At 39.1% G+C, this 20,459-nt stretch overlaps 1 protein-coding gene across 2 annotated transcripts; it reads right to left on the reverse strand.

Moving 5' to 3' along the window:
* Positions 1-6,229: 6,229 nt before the first annotated feature.
* On the reverse strand, positions 6,230-17,150 carry apip (APAF1 interacting protein). 2 transcript variants are annotated; one of them, XM_075466627.1, is made up of 8 exons: positions 17,072-17,150; positions 12,288-12,356; positions 11,205-11,305; positions 9,797-9,845; positions 9,592-9,709; positions 8,246-8,381; positions 6,948-7,115; positions 6,230-6,792 (listed from the first exon to the last, which is right to left on the reverse strand). In XM_075466627.1, the coding sequence occupies exons 2-8, from the start codon at positions 12,351-12,353 to the stop codon at positions 6,693-6,695; spliced, it is 738 nt and encodes a 245-aa protein (XP_075322742.1). In that variant the 5' UTR covers positions 12,354-12,356; positions 17,072-17,150; the 3' UTR covers positions 6,230-6,692. The 2 variants fall into 2 exon arrangements, with proteins under 2 accessions (XP_075322742.1, XP_075322749.1); XM_075466634.1 differs by lacking the exon at positions 17,072-17,150 and adding an exon at positions 16,562-16,643.
* Positions 17,151-20,459: the final 3,309 nt, after the last annotated feature.

The following is a 20,459-nucleotide window of genomic DNA, read 5'->3' on the forward strand; positions in this document are numbered from 1 at the left end:
ATTTACCCATGAGTCACACGGATGCGGTCGCTGGATAAGCCTCTTAGTATTAAGCAAGGGTTCACAAAAGAAACTCCACATTGCTTTGTTACCAATCACTGACTGAAGTGTACTCCATTCAAAAACTTACAGGATTTTTTTTTTTTATATATAAAATGCATACTCGTAACCTTGGTAAAGTGTACAGAGAAAAACATTGCGTTTAAGCTCGGCAGCTGCAGTAAAATTAAACGCATCTCACATAGAAGACAAGTGGCAATATATACAAGAGCTGGCTGTATCATGCTGAATCAAAGTGCTACTTTATGGTTTCAATCACTATATAAAACAGTTTCTCTTCTCATCCTGTCATCTTTCTGTATGCAAGGTGAAAGAGGGGCAGAATGCCAGGAAGACGTCACAAAAAGTCAAAATGCAAAAGTGCTACCTGATATGTTGACCATAAGATACATTAGTGAGATTCAAGAGTTTTCTGTATGGATGTGTGACTGTGTGCTGAGTGGCTGATACACATGTCGTGTCTGAGCATCGATAGTATTAATTCATATCACCATTTGGCCCGTCACAACGCTTTTACTGAAGCTAAAAATCATAAACACATTTACACTTTAATCAATATCCTAAAAAATATGGCACAGCAATGAGTGTTCCTCTTCTCCTGAGACATGGGTGCCAAACACGTTAATACAACTTGAACATGATTTATGGATTGAGAGGCGCCACCACAGCACTTGAGCTGCTCCCTCAACATCCCTCAACTGATTGAAAAGGCTGGTGAAAATAACATTTTCCACAATGCTTTTAATGAGATGCCCTGCACAGCAACTGGTAATGTGCTCCAAGAAGGACTGCTAATGGCTACAGTAATGAAAGAGAGAAGGAATCAAAAACAGTGATGTGATCTCTTGGTTATCCGGGGAACAAACATTTAAGGTTATATCGACAAACGTAAATATCAGTTGTGATGTTTGAGGGAGTTCAAAGCAACATGCAAAGAAATAAACAGAGAGCTATCTCTGGACTCGTTTAATGGAAGGCCTAAATAAAGCTGGGGTTTGTATTGTCTGGGGATTGCAGCAGCAGATTCTGTAGCACAGATGCAACAGTCATTACAGATACAGTGCAAGTGTAAAAAAATAGTGATGATGATATTCTTCAAATTTTTCAGGGCCTGAAAAGAAACTGATTCTAAAGCAGTTACTTAACTCTTTTCCTGGAGAAATAAATATGTCTGCCACATGGAATGAAAATCAGTTTTTCATAAACACAGATGCCTTGTTCAAAGAGCAACTATCTGCTACTAAAAGTTCCTTTATGGAGAAGTGAATTATGGAACAATTTTTGTAAAGGTTACATCAATTTTAAATATACAGCAGTCAGTAGATCCTATACCAGTCAACCCCCACCCCCAATGTTTTGATAAATTGCCATCAAAGTATTTTCTTTCCTTCCTTTTAAAAATGGTATCTTGTGTGTAGCCTTCGGTCTGACAAAAATACTGGCTGCATTCCATTCCTCATGACATACAGTATTTATGAACACAAAAACTGCTCACATTGTTCTTTTTTAGTTTTGTCTTGTACCTTTGATGACACTCCTTTTCTGTTGTTCACTGTGAAACCACTGGGAGGACAGAGTGCTCCTCTCAACCATTTTCATATACACATGTTCATCCCCGTGAGAATACATGTGATACACATAATGTTGGCCCCTATTATAGAAGCTCCATTGTGCTACTTGAGCTCAAAAATCCACAGGGAGCCAAATACATCAGCTCTAATACTATATTTGAGGAAATCTCTTCTTTATTTCAAAGGGGACATGTTGTGCTTTACAACAGTTACATGACAGTTATAGTTATTTGTTACTATTCAGGATGGATTATCACATTGAAAAAATTGTACTTGATCAATTTTAAGCCTAGGATTGGGTATTGTTTGTGTTTTTCCTGATTCCAGTATTAAAAAATACTGTGAAAATAGTAACAGTGCCTGCTTCACTAACGCTTCAAATAATGTCCCATGACATTAAAAAACAGCTCCTTATTGCTGAGGTAGATTAGTATACTAAGGAATAACAATTTAATGTTAGTTAGTTTAATCTTCAACATATAAACGAAAAAACAAACAGCAGTTTACATCACAATTAAAAACAGACCTGACTATCAAAACGTATGTCTACAGTCAATTGGAAAAATAATATAGGTAAATATATTTACCTATTGAGCTTAGACCTTAGATGAGCAACAACATGACACGTTATAACGCGACATTATTTCAGAAACTTCTCTCCAAAAAGAACATGGTAGCATGGCTTAGGTTTGCAAAGTGCATCTGAAAAAAACTACATGACCTCTGGAAAAATATTCTTTGGATAGACAAGACAAAGAGGAGATGTTTTTCCATGACGCACAGCAGTCTATTTGGCAAAAACCAAACACAGCATATCAGCACAAACATATGTCAAGCTTGGTGGTGGAGAGCTGATGATTTGGGTGTGTTTTGCAGCCACAGGACCTGGGCACCTTGCAGTCATTGAGTCAACCATGAACTCCTCTGAATACTAATTTATAGCAGAGTCCAATATGAGACCATCTGTCCAACAGCTAAATGGTTGACTGAAGGAAGGTCATGCAACGGGACAATGATCCCAAACACAGCGGCAAATACTGAATGTCTGCAAAGGAAAAGAATCAAGGTGTTGCAATGGTCCAGTCAAAGTCCAGACCTCAACCGGATTGAAATGCTGTGGCGGAACCTTAAAGGGACAGTAGCTAATAAATTAAGTCATTTATTAGCTCAAATCAACATATTCATTCATAAATTAGTCCTCATTGTTGTAAAATTATCTCTGTCAAAAATCTCACTTATCCTACTGAGTGAAGAATAACTTGTCTGTATCTACATAGAGCGGGCAAGCTCTATGGAGGCCGCCATGTCCTTCCGGTCTATGAAAAACGACGAAATGCCGAGAGGGACATAAAGCACTTCGAATCGCGTTTCCCCCAACGCCAGGTCTGCAAGCGGAAATGACGTCACTGTGACGTCATTTCTGCCGAATGGCTTATTACAGCCGCTAATGCTAAACAGATTTTATCTCGTAAATTATCCCACTAATAATGCATTGATTGTTACCAAACTTCTGCCGTAGTACACATAGGCTCTTAACTCACAAAACGAGGCATTAGAAAGTTTGTAAGTTTACCGGGAGTTTATTTAAAAGAACACTTTCCAGATAGCAACTACACACTGCTGCTAACGCTGCGTCGACGTCACTTCCGGTAACTCCCGGAATATGACTAATTGCATTGCTTGCACACCAAAGGCAACATGTCAACTTATGTTATCTGACATGTTATCTGTCATCTGTATTTATAGTGTTATTGTATGTGTGTTATGTAATCCTTTGTACTGTGTGTCTTGATGTCTTTTTGTTTGTATGGACCGTGAGTCTGAAGTTATAGCTTCTTGAATCTTGACACATACCGCCTGCCGTAGTTCAAGAAGTTGCAACGCACATTTGAAAACGCGAGGCGCTAGAGAGCAAATTCATTCGACTTTGCAAAATAAAATTGCACCACTAAATGGGGGAAGAAATTACACAGTGTCCCTTTAAAAAAAGCTGTGCGCAAATGAATACCTGCAAACCTCAATGAACTAAAGCAATTTTGTAAAGCGTCGGCCAAAATTCCTCCAAAAAAATGTGAGAGACTGATAATGTCATACAAAAAAACGATTACTTGAAGTTATCGCTGCTACAGGTGATTCCACAAGCTGCTGAATCATGGAGCGTACTCTTCTTCTCTTTTAAAGGCATTGCTTATACAATTAGGCTTTGTTCGTGTTGAATATATGACTAGACAATGTTTTAAGTCATAAAGTGTAAAAGATTAGAATGGAAAAAGTTGTACTTTCTATTTCACAAGATTGTACATGACCCAGGAGTAATAACAGCAAGAGTTTGGCACTGGTTGTGTACACAGTCATGGTATAAAGTGCTTGTTGTTGGTTTTTGGCAGCTGTCAAAGTATGGTAGTACCGCTACATAATGCACTACACTGTGATGTCTATTGCCAAACTCTATTGGATGTTAACTTTCTTGTCAAGACTTTCAAGCAACATAACATCAAAAACACCACACACCATTAACTGTACACTAAACACTTTAATCACTGAGCTCCCTTCTAATTTTTTCCTCTATTTCTATTTCTTTTGTCTTCAAGTGATCTTCATAATTGTTGTTGTTTATGCTGTACAACACAGCAGATTTGAATGAATGAATAAAAGCAGACATGTCTGCAGCCTGGAACAGTTAATCTACTGAATCTTCTTTTTATCACAAGACCATTTACCTTCAATGTGAAAGTGTTTTTATTATTTTTCCTCGGGATAGTTGTTTGATAAAAAGCTACGTTCTATAACTGATTACTCATATTTGAAAGGCAGAAATATTTTTTTGTCCATGCACGAATACAAGCATGAGCTTAAAAGTGCACTGAGTAATGCCATTTGCTTTGTGTTGTCATGATTCCTGGTTTGTTTCCAGGGAGTTGTCATAGATTCTGTACTGGTTCTGAATCAGAATCAGAAACTCTTTATTCGCCAAATGTACAACGTATACTGGAATTTGACCTGATGTAACAGCGGCACAGAACACATACACTGTAGCTTCCAGTACACTGAGAATAAACACGCTACTACTAGCTTTGGGAAAGGGTTCAGAAAGCTTGTCTTTGTGGGTTTTTCCTATATCAACCCATTAAATCAAGCTACTTTTTATGTAAAAACAACATTAGCTTGTACACCCAGGTGTTGTATTCCCATCAATGCAAATTACAGCAGTATAACTGAATGCTGTTTAAACAATTTCCCATTACTCTCAAAAGTCAGATGTTTGCAGTTTTTAAATCGGTGGGGGGAAAAAAGCGAAAGTGATACAATGTGACATAGTGGGAGTGAGATAGGGTCTTACCTTGTAATTATCTCCCAATTCCCTAAAAGGTCATTCTGGGACACTAACATTTTGAAATTATCTAGGAGACCAAAATGCTTTTTTTCTTTGCTAGTAAGACATAAGTAGAGATGTATTTTGATCCATAAAAAATACCTCTGCCTCCATGTAATTGCTTAGATCTAAAGTGACCAATTAAATACTTTTGCTCCATGCTCTTTTCACTACCTAAAAACAAACCTGATTTTGGGAATAGTCATTAATGTTCAGCAAGGTTCCTGAGTCAAATGACCCAGAAGTATCTAAGTGGATGACATGGTAGGAGCTGTGCACAAAATGCAATAAAAAAAGAAGCCTCTGTACCTCCTTTATAGTCTGCTCCAACACAGCAAAAATGAGACCCCCTTGAGAAAAAGAAAGAAGATCATTCTGTCCTATTCCCTGCATCTGGGTACGATGGATGTGCCACAGCGCCCCCTAGAGCTCTGTGCAACTCTGTATTCCGATTCTATTCTGTATCTCTGTTGCTGAACTCTTTTGGCTATTAGGTAAAGATTTTTAATATTAATGCGTAATGGAGTTAATACTGGACAATATGCTGTAAGATTTGGTATGAGCAGCTTGAGGTTGACAAAATTTGAACATTAGATTCCAGTCTGACTTTTGACATTGAATATTTGGTGTGGTTTCAGTCCACAAACTGAAAAAAAGAAAAAAAAAAAATCACTTAACAGCAGCAGAAAAGCAAAACACACTCCTCAAAAATCAAGTGTCATTTCAGCTCAAACAATTTTGTCTCTTGTAAACTTAAAGATGTCACTCTCAGGTTGTTGTTAAGTTCCCTTTTGGGAAGAGTTAACCAGAATTCTTCATTAATCAGGGAAGTGAGGAATCTTGGCAGCACGAAAGAAGCTTTTTCTTGTTTTGCACTGCATTTCTTGTTTTTTCCAATTTTAAATAAGCCTGCGGCACATTTGACAGTGCTCTGTTTTGAGCAAGTACAGTTGTGGCAGCACAGGGATAGCAGCAGCAGAGGGAGCTTGTTAAAAGAACGACAGCTCGGGCTTTCATGAGAAATGAGTACGCACAGAAGAAAACGCGTGCTGTGCTAGGATCTACAGACACTGAGCGATTTTTGCACCAAACGCGCTTGCTTGCTAATGGAATGCTGGTGTGGGTGTTAAAGGATGTCAATGAACACAGCAAGAGGTCTTTTATGCAACACGGGTTTGTTTTCAGTAAAAGTTGTGTGACAAAATGACCACAGACACTTGAGTGGTACCAGTTTTGTATCATTTGTTTAATTTGAAACATGCTTTAGACAAAATGACGTTGGCAGGTTTAGGTAAACCTTAAAACTATAAATCTGCTATTCACTATCAACATCCCATCATCTTTTATTCATTGCAGGTCAAAGGACCACCATGTTATACTCCACCCTGACATGCACCACAACCTTGATTTCAGTGCAGTCAGGCTTGAACAGCAAAGCATTTGAACCTGAGGACATTGGTTTGACAGCTGCTCTCTTGTGAGTTGTCCTGAGGTGCTTTACAGTGTTCTTCCAGGTACTTTCAGATTACAGGTCTTCGATCTTCAACCCAAAATCTGCCCTTAACATCACGTCATCAATTTTTGAAGCAGGTTTCCGTGAGAGGCAAATGATTACAATCTGCTCCCCTGATTGAACTCAACACACATTTCTGCAACAAATGTCTCTTCACAATAAGCACCAATGAACGTCAGACTATTCCCTTTTCTTCAGTTGGAAGGGCTGAGGGGTCCAATCCACACTGTTTCATCTGGACAGCAACTTCAAACAAGTAATCGTAGCATTCACACCTGCAAAATGCAGAAGAAAGTTGGAGGTAAATACATCAAAGGACTTCAATAAGCAGGGCTTTTTATGTCACATGTATCCTCAGTACAATTTTACTAATAAATTCTGTCATAAACAAGATCAAAAAGGTTAATAGTGTTGGGATGGAGATGCTCACATCGTCTTTGCTTTTTCCCATGACTCTCCCCAAACATAGACACCATGTCGGCGGACGAGAACCGCACACGAATCTGGGTATTCTTCCATTGCCCGTGCCATCCGGTCTTTCAAGTCCTTCTCCTCTGGTGTGTTTTCAATAATCGGCACCAACAACATGTCATCGTATCTGTATAGGCAGAGTCAAAATACAAATGACACAAAGGCCAGAAACTAATTACCTTTTGCCATCAAAGTATAGTCATTTAAAAAATTTGACACTGCCGTTACCTGTATAGCACCTGATCGTTTGACTTTCAAATCAAATCCTGTGCAAGCCAGGCTTACTGTAAATCTGGCTCAGTACTTAAAGGTACAGTATCTTAACCTCTTTATGGGCACTTTTTGTCAGATTACTTGATGTTCTCCCCACATCCTAACAGCTTCTCTGTTCTGTTGTCTATTCTATTTCAAAATCCAGACAGGTTGTTGAGCAATACAATAACCTTCGACCTTTTCACCACTTTAAAGACAAAACAATCAATCAATCAAGACGATCAGTTGCTGCAGCTTCTGTTTACACTGAGAGGCATTCCGACATTCTTTTATTAGACCACACGGATAAGCAGCAAGCTCAACATTCAACCTTTGAAATGTTAAAATAGTAGTTTACCCAGGCTTTTTTATCCATGACAAGATTGTGGACTGGATCTTTTAAGTCTTAAATACAAACACACCTAGTGTGAAAAAACTATTAAAAAAAAAACAGTAACAATAGTGACGTACTGAGCGGCTTCATGACAGAGCCCCATATTTCTCAGCCTCATTGACGTTATTGAGAAACATAAAACAAGACTGGGCACATGTAAGCACCATGGTCAAAGAAGAGCCGTTTCAAATCCATTATGATGAAATAGTTCCCTACGTGCATTGATCTGATGCACAATGACTGTTTTCTTAACCCAGGTGGAGGTGATGAGCCAAACATGTTGGTTTCCAGAGAAGAGTTGGCAGCTAATGATGATGACGATGCGGGAAATTTCTGGAGTTGGATTAAACTAAGGGTGCCAAAACGTTGGCGTGATAAATTATTCTTGGTGGGAAGTTTTTCCATTCACTAATCACTGCAAGATGAGCTGCACATTAGTTTACTTCAGTGGTCTATAGTGTACTGAAAAACAGACACTACAAGTCAAACATGTTAAGGTTGTATTTCTATTCTAAGTACCAAAAATAATTCTTTCACAGCACCTTTAGGACCCTTCACTTGACCAAAAACTTTCTTTTAACTTTGCTAATGCTTGCTGCTTGATTACATACCGGTAGTTTGTGCCTGAGGTGCCCTTACGAATTCCCTTGATCATCTCCTGGTGTGTAATCCTCAACTCTTTGCCAGGAAACAGCAGCGTTGCCATGACAGCAGCCTTGGAGTGGGTGTGTATAACTGCCTGCGCCTCTGTATTTTACCAAAGGAAAAGCAGATTTAGGTTTGGGAGTTTTCCCTTTTGCTATATTCTCTCTCCAATGATCCTTATAACGGACGGAAATTTTAAACTGGTCTTTCATTTGTAAGTTTTCTTTCAGAGTGAACGTATCCATTTTAAAGTCTCTCTGTAAAGATGGCTGTTTATTTGATGTGACATTGTTTCCCCTGCAACTGCTCGTGCCTGAAGGAAGACCCCCGGCCAAAAGAATTTCTTCATTTCTTTAAAATAATTCGGAATGCAGATTAGCCATCATGAACATGAAACCAACTAGAAAGAAAAGTAGCTTGGGAGCTTGGCACAGGTGGGAGAAACTTGAGTAACGTTTCTTCAAGCATGAATATCAAGGACAACGGTCCAACTGAACCTATCAAAGAATGATAAACAGTCCAAATCCAGTCGTCACACAGACTACGACTAGTATTTCTGCCAAATTCCCCACGGTAAGTTGTACTCCGCAAACAAAAATGTGAATACAACTATAAATTGCTGACAGCCCGATGCGCCTACAAATGGAAACTCTGATACGATGTAATATTGTGATTAAGTTGCATACATGTCCCCATCATGCACTTAGGATTGGGATACTTAACATAGCTTGATCATTTTTCCTTACGATATGACCTTATTTAGGTTAAGGTAATCAGTCAACGCAGTCTGACATCGGGGCGATATCAGAATATCGCCGTACATGTTAATGTAGTCGGTTTAAAGTCTCAGTGAACATTATCACATCATTCAGGAGCATGAAACAAAACCATCTACTTCTCTCATGAAATATTCTCTCATATATTACTAGGAAATTAAATCCAACATCAATCATTTTTTTCCCACGAGTCACTATGGCATCATTTCATAGATGTAGATATAGTCCTTTCAAAGAAAATAAATATTAAGCCGCAGAGATCTGATACTGTCCAGTCAGGTCACGAGTACCAATCTCTAACTCCAAGAGTCCTACTTGAGGCTTCAAAAGGCCGGTTCACTAACCAGAAGGTTCCTTGTTCATATGCAGTCAATGCTTTCAAATTAGAAACATTTATCGTTAAAAACACCTAAAGTTAAAAGGCAGTGCACCACAGAACAGGCTTTAACACTGACAAAATGGATTATTTATAACATGTAACAGTCTACTGCGCACAGATTAGTATCGGTGGGATGTGATGTGTTGGAATGACCAACCTCTCATCGTGTAGGCGTTCATAAAAAGCGGTGTGCACTGGCTCTTCTTTAACTTCTTCCAGGCAGGTGGGCAGCTGATATCTCTCTCCTCCATGTCGCAAACAAACATATCATCTGGCTGCGGAACATCGTTAGAAAAAAAAAACAAAACTGAATCACCTCGGCTACTGAGTCAAGTCTCACATTGTGTTTAGAACCGGCTCACCTGTATTCTCTCTTTCTGGACACCTGATGGTGCAATGTAAATCTGGTCTCTGGAAAAAAAAGAAATAGGTATTTATTAATATTAAGCAGAGGGTTGATTGATTAGCGCTTGGAGGAGGGAATCAAAGAGTTAGTTTGTCAGGACATTATGGAGCAGTGTGGTTTTCCACAAGATAATAAAACAACTGGGTAACAACTCTGACTTTACTTTGTCTTTCATTCAGAGAAAATGCTCCAGTGTGGAGTGGATTTAAACTGCGGCTGTTATAAAATGTGAAACAACACTGGGTAGAAAAAAGAGATAAAAAGGCTTTTCCAGCCTTGCATAACAAACTCAATCCACAAAGTATTATAACTTTGTTGCTACTTTCAGTTCGAATCTTCTGCAGCTGTAGACTGCATTCATGCTGTAAATGTGAGTTAGAAATGGCCTTGGTGACAACAAGTGACGGAATAAAGAAAAAAAAAATAAAGAACCGTGCTCTCTTTTTGTGTATCTTGCAACTAATATACCCAGGCAAAGACATTTCTTTTTGATTTTGCATGTAAGGTTTGGTGAGGTCGACTCAGGCTGCGAGCCATTTCTAAGTCGAACCAAAGCAACCGCGGGGGAAAACGGGAATCAGAACTTCAAATTCTGGCCTGCACTGGCAGATAAAAGGCAGGCATTTTCTCTAAACTATGGAATAACATTATCATTATGTGCAATAAAGCTGCTTGATCGATTTAACATTTGCTTTGGAAAATCTTGTTCTTGTTTCCTCGTGATGAATATAGTTTACTCTCAGAAAATACTATGAGGAGATATTAAACATTGTGGCCATAAGCTATGACCTGCACAGTCTTTCATGACACAGGAGCTGTGTCAAAAGTCTTCTACTTTTCATACAAAATGCAAGAGACAGCCTTTGTTCACGTACTGCAGAGACGCTCAGACGTTTCTATAGGAATTGTATGCATAATCATTTATCAAGACCCATTCTTTGGCTTCAATAAAAGTCTGCCACTCCTTATTTCTAAATGGGTGTTGCTTTATTTGTAGCTGCCATCTAACACAACGCACTTCAGAAATGTTTGTAATAAACTGTCAAAAGCTTCGGTTTGAATTCTGCATCTTCACAGCAACGCTGAAGCCATCTGCCTTCTCTGTAGATTCGCACACATTTTCTGAACTATCACAAGTGACCACCCACTGAGCTTCTTGTCAGTGCACACATCCTCTAAAGCAATCTCCAGAACAAAAGGGGTAATTTGGCATTACCAAGATATGCAACAAGGAGTTACATGACAATATGTCAAGTAGTGGAATGAAGTGAGATGAAACCTTTCTAAAAGTAATTAGGATGGAATAAGAGCAGAAAACAATTGACCACTACTGATGCCTCACATTATTTTATCTACGTACGAACCCTCGTCTTAGGCTGATCCCGCCGCCCGTTCCCGTCACCCATCCCAGTTGATAGAAGAGCCGACATAACTCAGGAATGAGAACACGGGGATGCTCCTTCTCCTGGAACACACACAAAGCCAAGTTGTTCACTGAGTCGTGAGTGACTCAAGTGTACGAATGCTTCACATCAGTGAGTGTGAATAAACTGTAAATTCACATCAATACATTCATAAGCACTATGCTTTTAATGATTATGTTTTGGGGTATCCACTGTAACACTTTATTTGTTTTTGATGACTTTTACTGAGAGTTAACTGTTGTAATTATATCTGGGGATTTTTATAGTTCTTCAAAAGGTGCTTTGATTTATTGTCATGCTGGAATGTTCCCTCTCTGCCAAGCTTTTGAACACCGGGAGTCATCTTGTGAGACAGCATTTGGGCATATTCACCTTATTTCACCACCTGAGCCAATAGACCTATCTGACCATCTAACCAAAGAATGAGCTCCCATATTCTTTTCATGTTCAGTGGAAAAGTTGAATCCATTTAGAACAAAGAGATAAGCACTTTATTTTTCCATTGCATGTTGCCCGCAGAGGTTGATATTGAGATGTCTTCAGCACCATCCCAGCTGCTGTGGGAACTAACAAATATTAAAAGTGAGATATTGAGCTATTTCAGTTCAAAAATGAGCTTATCTTGAATTTGGTGGCAGCAACAAGTAACAAAAAAGTTGGCATGAGGTCATGTTTACCCCTGTGCAAGTCCATAAATGTGTGTGAGAGAGAAATGTTGTCCCGTTTATGTCTGATGTAGGATTCCAGCTGCTCAACAGTCCTGCGTCTCTTCTTCATATTTTGTGTTTTCTGATGTGTCAAACGTTTTCCGCGTGGACTGCAGGCGGGCTCGTCCAGCACCCAGGCTTTTCTACTACAAAGCCACGCTGTCTGGAAATATGAAAGGTCTTCCATTGAAAAAAATGGAATGGTGGCATTCTTTTTTCATTTTCATTTTACACTGCATCCCAAATTTTTTGGAATCGGGGCTGTAATCTCATACAGACATATTTGAGAGTTTTTTATGCCAGGAGTAATACTCGCCTGCTTCTCTGTGGCCTCTTGTCCTGCATCTTGGCAGCCATTGCTGGTGCCACTCAAAGTCAACATCTCCTGTAAAAAAACGAGAGGACTGTTGACCACACCAGAGAACAACTTACAACCTCGACAGAGGACGTCTGGGGAATGTTTGTAGTTACATTGATTTTGGTGTCATATAAAAACACAATTAGTGCTCTTAAATAATAAGGAAAAAAATCTTCCGTCAGTGCTTCACGCCCTTATTTTGACTTGTGTTATTTCCTTGTAACTGTGGAAATAACAAGGAAGTGTGATAGAAAATACAATTCCTTTTCTCAGTAATTTCTCTTCTGTCTTTCCCTCCCTCACAACGGTTAGGTAGAACCTGTGGTTTCCTTTTGAAGACTAGATAAACACTGTCAATCATTTAAATTTCCCCGATTAATAAAAAAAACTTTCAACACTATTATTTTAAGGAAGAAAAAGACAGATTTCTATCATTAACATTTATAAGCTATGGAAAAACAATCAAACCATTGTAGATATATTTGATTTTTATCTTAGATACGCAGTTATTCCTAATTAACCTGGAAACAAAATATCTAGGACTTTTGTAAAACGTGTTCAAACAATGTCTCTTTTTATCTCTAACATATTTTCCGCTGAATCTTTCATGCAACGTTGGATAAAAAAAAAAAAAAAATCACACCACAGAAAACATATATTTAAGATATACTGCTGTGCTGAGTTGTTAAGCAGAGAGCAGCGTAGACCTGCCAATACGAAACACAAAGCACTGTCATTAGTTTTCACAAAGACACGCAAGGGGCAAAAAATTAAAAACGATCCAAACCCAGCCATGACAGGCAGCCTTTGGCTGTTTCCTGTGGGCTGCGAAGACATTAGCAATGACTCTACAGTCAGTTGCATTTGTGAGTATATGCAGCTTTAATGTTTGGATTGTGCAGCAGGAAACTGTGCACACAAACATGGTGAAGGGTGCTCTTTCTCAGTAAATACTGACACACAATGACTTTTAAAAGGGAGCAATATAAGATAATACTAATAAAGTTTTGTAAATGTGACTGGATGGATACATTTTGAAGAGCGGAAATGTGTATTAGTAGCCTAATAGTCAAATTGGTTGAGCAATCAGGCTAACTATTTGCCACTGAGGCAAATTGTAACAGCGAACTGTTTCACGGCATCAACATTTGAACTTGAAGCTGCTGTGGAAGAAGCTGTTTATTAGTATTAGGGATTTATTCAGTTAACACCTAAAGAATGGATCTACTCCTGCAAGAGAAAATGCAGACACAATACTGCTGTATTTTCATTTTAACTCAGTAGATTTACACTTTTTTTTTTTTTTAATGTATTATATCAAATGCTGAAACCAACAAATAAGCCTAATGAAAAACTACCCTCTCAAACTAATGGGTATAAGCAACTGGAAAACCAACACTGCTCAATCTCTGATGTTCATCGTTTTCACTTTTCTTTTTCTTTTATGAACCAGCCATCTTTTCTTGATGGATCAGCACATGAAGTTTTTCAGCTCAGTTGTCCACTCCAGTATCTCTGCAGCAGGGATTTGCGAGGTTTTAGTTTACATTTCACTTGACCTTCTGCACTGAAATGTTCAAAAGTTGCCTCGGTCTTTGCAAATTCATAGCAGACATTTTTTCACTATTTTGAGTCATTATAGACTAATTGTAAAATAAGCAGCTAATGAACTGACTGGAAATAATCAAAAGTCTCATGTTTTCTCATTTTTTATAGTTCACTTGTAATTACCAACATTTTAATTCATAATGCAGAGGCTTAATATCACAGGCAACAATCCCACCTATTGTTGAGAATGTTTCTTTGCATCTCTGCTTTACAAATGGATCCTGTTTACAGCCGCAAACTCTTTTGAAACTGCTTTGAATATGTGGTACATGTCAGAACACACTCTCTTGGATGAGCAAGCCTCTGCCATTAAACAAAGTAGATAAGATCAGGTTGTTACAGTAGCTCTCTGATTCACAGCTGTGTCAATAAAATCCCTGTGCCCTGATTAAACGGAAAACTGACAAACTCACACGGTACAGCAACAGAGTTTATGCATTTGACCCACAAAACAATTGTCTTGCAGAACATATTTCAAACCTTCAACATCTGCATGGTTGAAGTCTGTTAATGTTAAACATCTGTGGATATAGGCCATATGAGAAATATGGCAAACATAGACACATTTAAAAAAAAGAGTGCATGTTTTGCATTTGACAAAAATGCAATATATTTATGAGGTTTTTTTCTTGGGTTTTTTTTATAGTCTAACTGGCAGTGAGTTTTAAAAACCAGAAAGGCATTCAGAAACCAATCTTTTGCTAAGATCTGTGCTCATTCCTGGAATGTTAAAGAGTGTCATCTTGATTTGGACGAAAATTTAAAGGTTACTTCCTTAAAGGGATACGCCACCCCCATGCCAAATTAAGTGTATCCCCGCATTCCCGAGACATAAATAAGTGTGTGGGAGCGTTTTCCTGGCGACCCAGGCATTGTTCGAATCTCACAGCAATGACCACTGCTTGGTTTCGCGTCATACCTCCATGCTAGCGTCGCCAATCGAAATATTTCGCCCAACGTGAATTAATTTACTTGATTTACCTTCTAATTACTGTGTGAGTGGTGTACTTTCACATCGAGTGCAAATGAGTGTGTAAATCAACACGGAAGGTTTGGTTTTCTCATGTCGGTTTGGGAACTAGTTTCCGGTGCGGACAACACAGCCGACGCACACTCCCCGCTACGTCATTGGGAATCCCCCCCCCCACTGTCCCATCTGTGTTCGAAACAGAGGTTGAGTTATATTTCGACTGGCGACGCTAGCATGGAGGTATTACGCGAAACCAAGCAGTGGTCAGTGCTGTGAGATTCGGACAATGCCTGGGTCGCCAGGAAAACGCTCCCACACACTTATTTATGTCTCGGGAATGCGGGGATACACTTAATTTGGTCTGGGGGTGGCATATCCCTTTAAGCCAGTGTTTCCTGCTCCAGCACACCTGATTCAAATGAATGGGTCATCCTCAGCATTCCTGACCCAATTATTTGAATCAGGTGTGCTGGAGCAGGGAAACATGGAAAACATGCAGGGCAGTGTGCCTTGAGGACCAGGGTTGGGAAACACTGCCTTAAAGGTAAGGTTGGAGATCCTGGATTTTGAGTCCAGCGAAGCTGCATTTTGAAAATACACAGGTCAAAAGTCCCAACTATTTTCTTCACTTTCCCCCCTAAGGCCCGCCTCTAGAGTACATGAACGTGCACGAGCACGAAGGTGCATGAGCGCTGTTCTGACAGCAATCGTTGCCGTATTTAGTATATGCTAACTATACGTCTAATAATGCTAGGTGCTAGCCAAGCTGGCTCTAGTTTAGCTTCCTGCCAAGCTTCTGGACGCGTAATTCGTTCACGAAGAAGGGTACGCGCACAGGGGGGAGGAGGGGTAGGGAGGAGCAGATTGCAGTTTGATAGACGGCATTAGAATCCAATCATCGTTAACGGTCCGTTCAGTATGATTGGATAGTGTTTTTCCTTGATTGTACGTTCTAGAGGCCACTAAAACTTTTCATATTTGTGTCAAAACTTTTAATTAATTGGTTGCAATGGGGGTGTGAAGAGTATTACAAGCAATATGTAAAAAAAATGCTCCAGAAAAAGATCCCCTACCCCACCTTTAAGCCATGCTCTGCCTCTCCATCAACTTTCATAAAATTCAGCTTTCAACACCAAAACCACTGACAGGCAGAGTGAGTAACACGGCTCATTAACCTTTGATGTTATTTGTCCATGCCCTGACAGGTCAAAGCTCTTTAGGCAGCATGAGAACCAACTCGATATTAGGGTGGTGGTCATATTTTTTATAAGGATAATTTAAGAGTTAAGAGTGTAGCCCTATTTTTGATAGGTTCAGCCATAAAAACTAATGAAAGAAAATGCTCTGAAAAGATAAACTTTGCTGTTTCGCATACAATGCCAGATTCCCGAGATGAAACTCTTGGAGTTGCTTTGAAAATACAGATCATGTCAGCTTAGCACTCCACACATGGTCAAAGTTTGTAAAAACAGTAAAACAAACGTGTATATTATTACAGACGAACTCATTCATGTATTTTCTCGTTTTTTAGACTTATGCATCATGAAATGTGACTGAAAAGCTGCCCATTAGGACTGTGCCCAGTCATTCTGCTCTGATAAAGTCCTGATTTCATAAACACAGAGCCATCAGACACAATCGCCATTCAACTTACTTAAACAACGTCTGTGCTGTGGATTCGGCTCTAATAACATGCTCAATGATCTCCCACATAGAGAGTAGGAGGCGGCTGAATGTCTTGAAGTTTACTGTCTCTGCCTCTCGCGTTAAGAAAGCCTTCATAAAGAAATGCAACATATGCAGAATTATGAGATACATCGATCAAGATCTGACCAGTTGTGCTAGCATTTATGTCAACCTTCATTTTATTTTGGAGAGAAAAAAGAAACTTCTAAGTCGTTTGGCTTATGGGCACGACGTGTGTCGTTCAGCTGCAGCTGACTACGCTCATTGACCGTACTTCTGCTTCAGTTCTGTCGCGAGAAGAGGTTTGTCATCTCGTTAAAGGCTAAAACAAGTTATGTGCTAACAGCACTGGCTAACTTGCAGCTGGCTGTTACACATTAAAAGCAGATTCGGTCAGCTTCCAAACTTATTGTGTGTCGGACTCACAACTGTGGCGTCAATAGCCATGAAATACATACGACAGGAAACCACTACTTACCGCACGTATGCTATCAGACCATGGATGTATACTTGTCTAAATCAGTGTGTCGCCGCGAACATTACGTCATCAACGTACGACGTCCAAAAGTGACGCATCGCATGCTAGACTGGGTCGCGTCAGTCACTTCAGCGGAAACAACCAAGCACCAACTCCTGACATCCCTCTTGGTGTTTTATTGTGTTTTATTCTGTGGAACTGAATCTTTAATAATGACTGTATTCAAGAGAACACTTGTTCCTGAGGGATGCAGCAAGAATCCTCTCAACTGGCGAGCAGAGGTTGCATCTTTCCAGCCTAAAATTGTGATATGGTCTGTATTCAGCATGACTGTCCTGGTAGCTCTGTATAAGGTCCCATAGAGGAGAGACTGGATGCTGCACATGAGAAAAAAAAAACTATTTCTTGCCTGCTTTGTGCTGAGGAGCTTCATGGAAGGCTGTAAAATACCCGTGGAAGTGTGATGTTGGGGCCAAGTCAGTCTCCCAACCTGCTCATTGAACAGAACAGTATGCACATGCACTTTTTCATGTTAAACTGCATTTCGTTGCCACAATAATAAAGTTGAATCTCGTTTTTTTTCTTCTAAATAATTATAGGCCTGGCATAGACAGATAAGCAGATTGCAAAAGCACCAGCAAGCTGATTATATAAAACTGAGACAAAATAATTTAAATGTCATTACGGAAACCAACAAAACAACAACAAAAATGCCCAATTTGTGTCCATCTGCACAAATAAAGTCAATTTTGTGTCGTACTTTTTTCACTATTTACCATGAAACTGAGCTGAATAAAACCAGACTTTTTGCTCATTTGTACGAATGATTCATAGTTAATTTAAAGTACTATACTAAATTGAGTAAATTTGAATAGAGATTAGAAGAAACCTCAGTTTCCAACCTAAGAGTAAAGGCTATTTTTTCAGTCTACAGTCTTGATGCCAAAAGTGTTGTAGAGGCTATTATATCTTGATTACTGCCGTTCCTTATTGCATTTAAAGGGCTCTTATGGCAGGGTAAAATATATAAGTACAGCAAGGATTATAAGTGCAATCTATAGTCAAGTGCTGTGTATTACTGGTTAGATAACAAATCAAACAATGATGAAAATAACCTTCATGAAGAGGACCCATGAACATATGTCTCAGACTCACCACAACAGTCACATTTCAATCAGTCTCAGAGATTTTTTTCAGCCAGACTTCACTAAGTCATGCACACAGGACAAATGAGAGGAGCTTTATTCAAGTCATCCTCGCAGCAATCATCCGTCAGCTCCATTCCAAACTCTTTTACGTCTCAATACAGAACTGCAATCAGTCAGATGCATGATAGTGGCGTAAATATTTGACAGACGCTAAGAAGTTTCTCCCATTTTAGATTGTTATAACGCGGGACATAATCAAAGGCTTTTCTTCTTTCATGAACTGACAAAGTTGGTGGTTTTTGAATAAAAGATTATAGCTGGGTAAACTGTGTTTGATACATCGAAAGGAAAAGCTATGAAATGGATCGCCCTATCGGTCTTTAAGGATGTTTTCACATCAAAATGCTTTAGTTTGACTTCAGGTGCCAAAAAAAACCCCAACAATTTTAGTCCTATCTGCGAATCAGCCTTATATGCCAAATGTTACGTTTTGGTGTAAAAGAGTACTTGTTTTTGTTGGGGGGCGTATGTGGATGTAGCTGGAAACTTCGAGTGAAACTGAAGCCCAATCATGAATATTAAAGTAGACAACACTGTAGATTTGGATGAGTAATAAAAAGAGAGAGAGGAAGAAGAGGTAAGGCAAGGCAAGTTTATTTGTAGAGCACAATTCATACACAAGGCAATTCAAAGTGCTTCATAGCTACATAAAATCACAAGAAGGAAAACAAAATCATTCCATAAAACATAAAAAATAATCAATTATCCATAATCAGTAAATTAATTAATTAAATTAAAAGCGAAGAGTGCAGATAAAATACTTTCAGTTGTCATTGCACAGCTAAATAGAACTGTTTTCAGCCTGGATTTAAACATTGTCAGAGTTGAGGCCTGTCTCACATCTTCTGGAAGGCTGTTCCAGATGTTAGGAGCATAAAACTGAAACGCAGCCTCAGCTTGTTTAGTCCTGACTCTGGGCACCAGCAGGAGATCCCTCCCTGAGGTTCTCAGAGCCCGAGTTGGTTCATATGGCTCTAACATGTCAGAGATGTACTTTGGCGCGAGACCATGAAGAGACTTGTACACAAGCAGAGCTGTTTTAAAGTCTATTCTCTGAACGACAGGAAGCCAGTACAGAGACCTGAGCACTGGACTAATATGGTCTTATTTCCTGGTTCTTGTCAGGACTCGAGCAGCAGCGTTCTGGATGTACTGCAGCTGTCTTACAGCTCGTTTAGACAGCCCAGACCGGTCCTGGAGTGTGGAGGAGATTATCTATCAGTCATCTCACTCCACCTCTGTTCAGGTGTGGGCCTTTTCCTTAAAACAGATCATCTCTTTGCCAGAAAAGATTAAAGTTCTCAGTGAAATGCAGTCCTCTGAAGCCAACTGAAGCAGCCGGCTGAATTTGTTTATCCTCCTGTCGATGTTTGGGAGAGGTCCACGAATCAACGTTGGTATCGCCACTTTATCAAGACTCTCAAATAGTCTTAAAGTCTTTTTTTAAGACTTCAGACTGATTCTTTCTGATGTCCACTGCACCCACGTGCACAAGAGGAGGCATTAAATATACACCCTGCATTTTGTAACTTTTAATTAGGCAAAGGTTAGTCACAGTCTAACTGAATAAAGCTTAATCAAATTCTCCAGCTGCAACAAGTGACATGAACATGAAAAAAAATAAGTAAATTAAGTGATATTCAAGCATTTTAGATTTTTAAAAAACAACATTATATATGTCAGTGTTCACGGGAACCTGATTGCTGTTTTTTTTGTTTAACAAGGAGAGAAGATTACATCTTAATCTTCCAGGAAATGAAATTCTAAACTGTTGAAATAAGGAAACAGTTAGGTAAAACCAGTTAGTTCCTTGTAAAGGAAAAAAGTAATTTTCAAGAGAAATTCTGTGGATATGCAGACATATCTTCATCTTGGAAAAACATTGCACATTTTGACATAAACAGGACATATGCAGGAAAACATTTTTAGAACATTACATTAACCAAAAACAAAATGAGTGTCAGTAGTTGGCATACAGTCATGTGAAAAAAAAGTACATTGTCATGGAAATTGTTAGCATTTCCTACACATTTAAACACCTTTATGAGTTAAAGTCATGAAATTGTGAGATAATCATGTGAGATAATAAGGAAAGATGATCTCATTATCGCTCTGAGTAATTAGAGATGTTGTGAAAGTGTTTCTACAAATATACCTGTTTAGATCTGACTGCTGCTGTG

This window comes from Odontesthes bonariensis, chromosome 1 (genome assembly GCF_027942865.1).
Source record: "Odontesthes bonariensis isolate fOdoBon6 chromosome 1, fOdoBon6.hap1, whole genome shotgun sequence".
NCBI classification, from domain to species: Eukaryota; Metazoa; Chordata; class Actinopteri; order Atheriniformes; family Atherinopsidae; genus Odontesthes; species Odontesthes bonariensis.

Coding starts and splice junctions, on each gene's coding strand:
- apip (XM_075466627.1), bottom strand. CDS start 12,353: ATGTTGACTTTGAGTGGCACCAGCAATGGCTGCCAAGATGCAGGACAA. Junction 11,306..12,287: donor AAGAGGCCACAGAGAAGCAG/GCGAGTATTACT, acceptor TGTGTGTTCCAG/GAGAAGGAGCATCCCCGTGT. Junction 7,116..8,245: donor ACCTCAGGCACAAACTACCG/GTATGTAATCAA, acceptor CTGCCTATACAG/ATACGATGACATGTTGTTGG.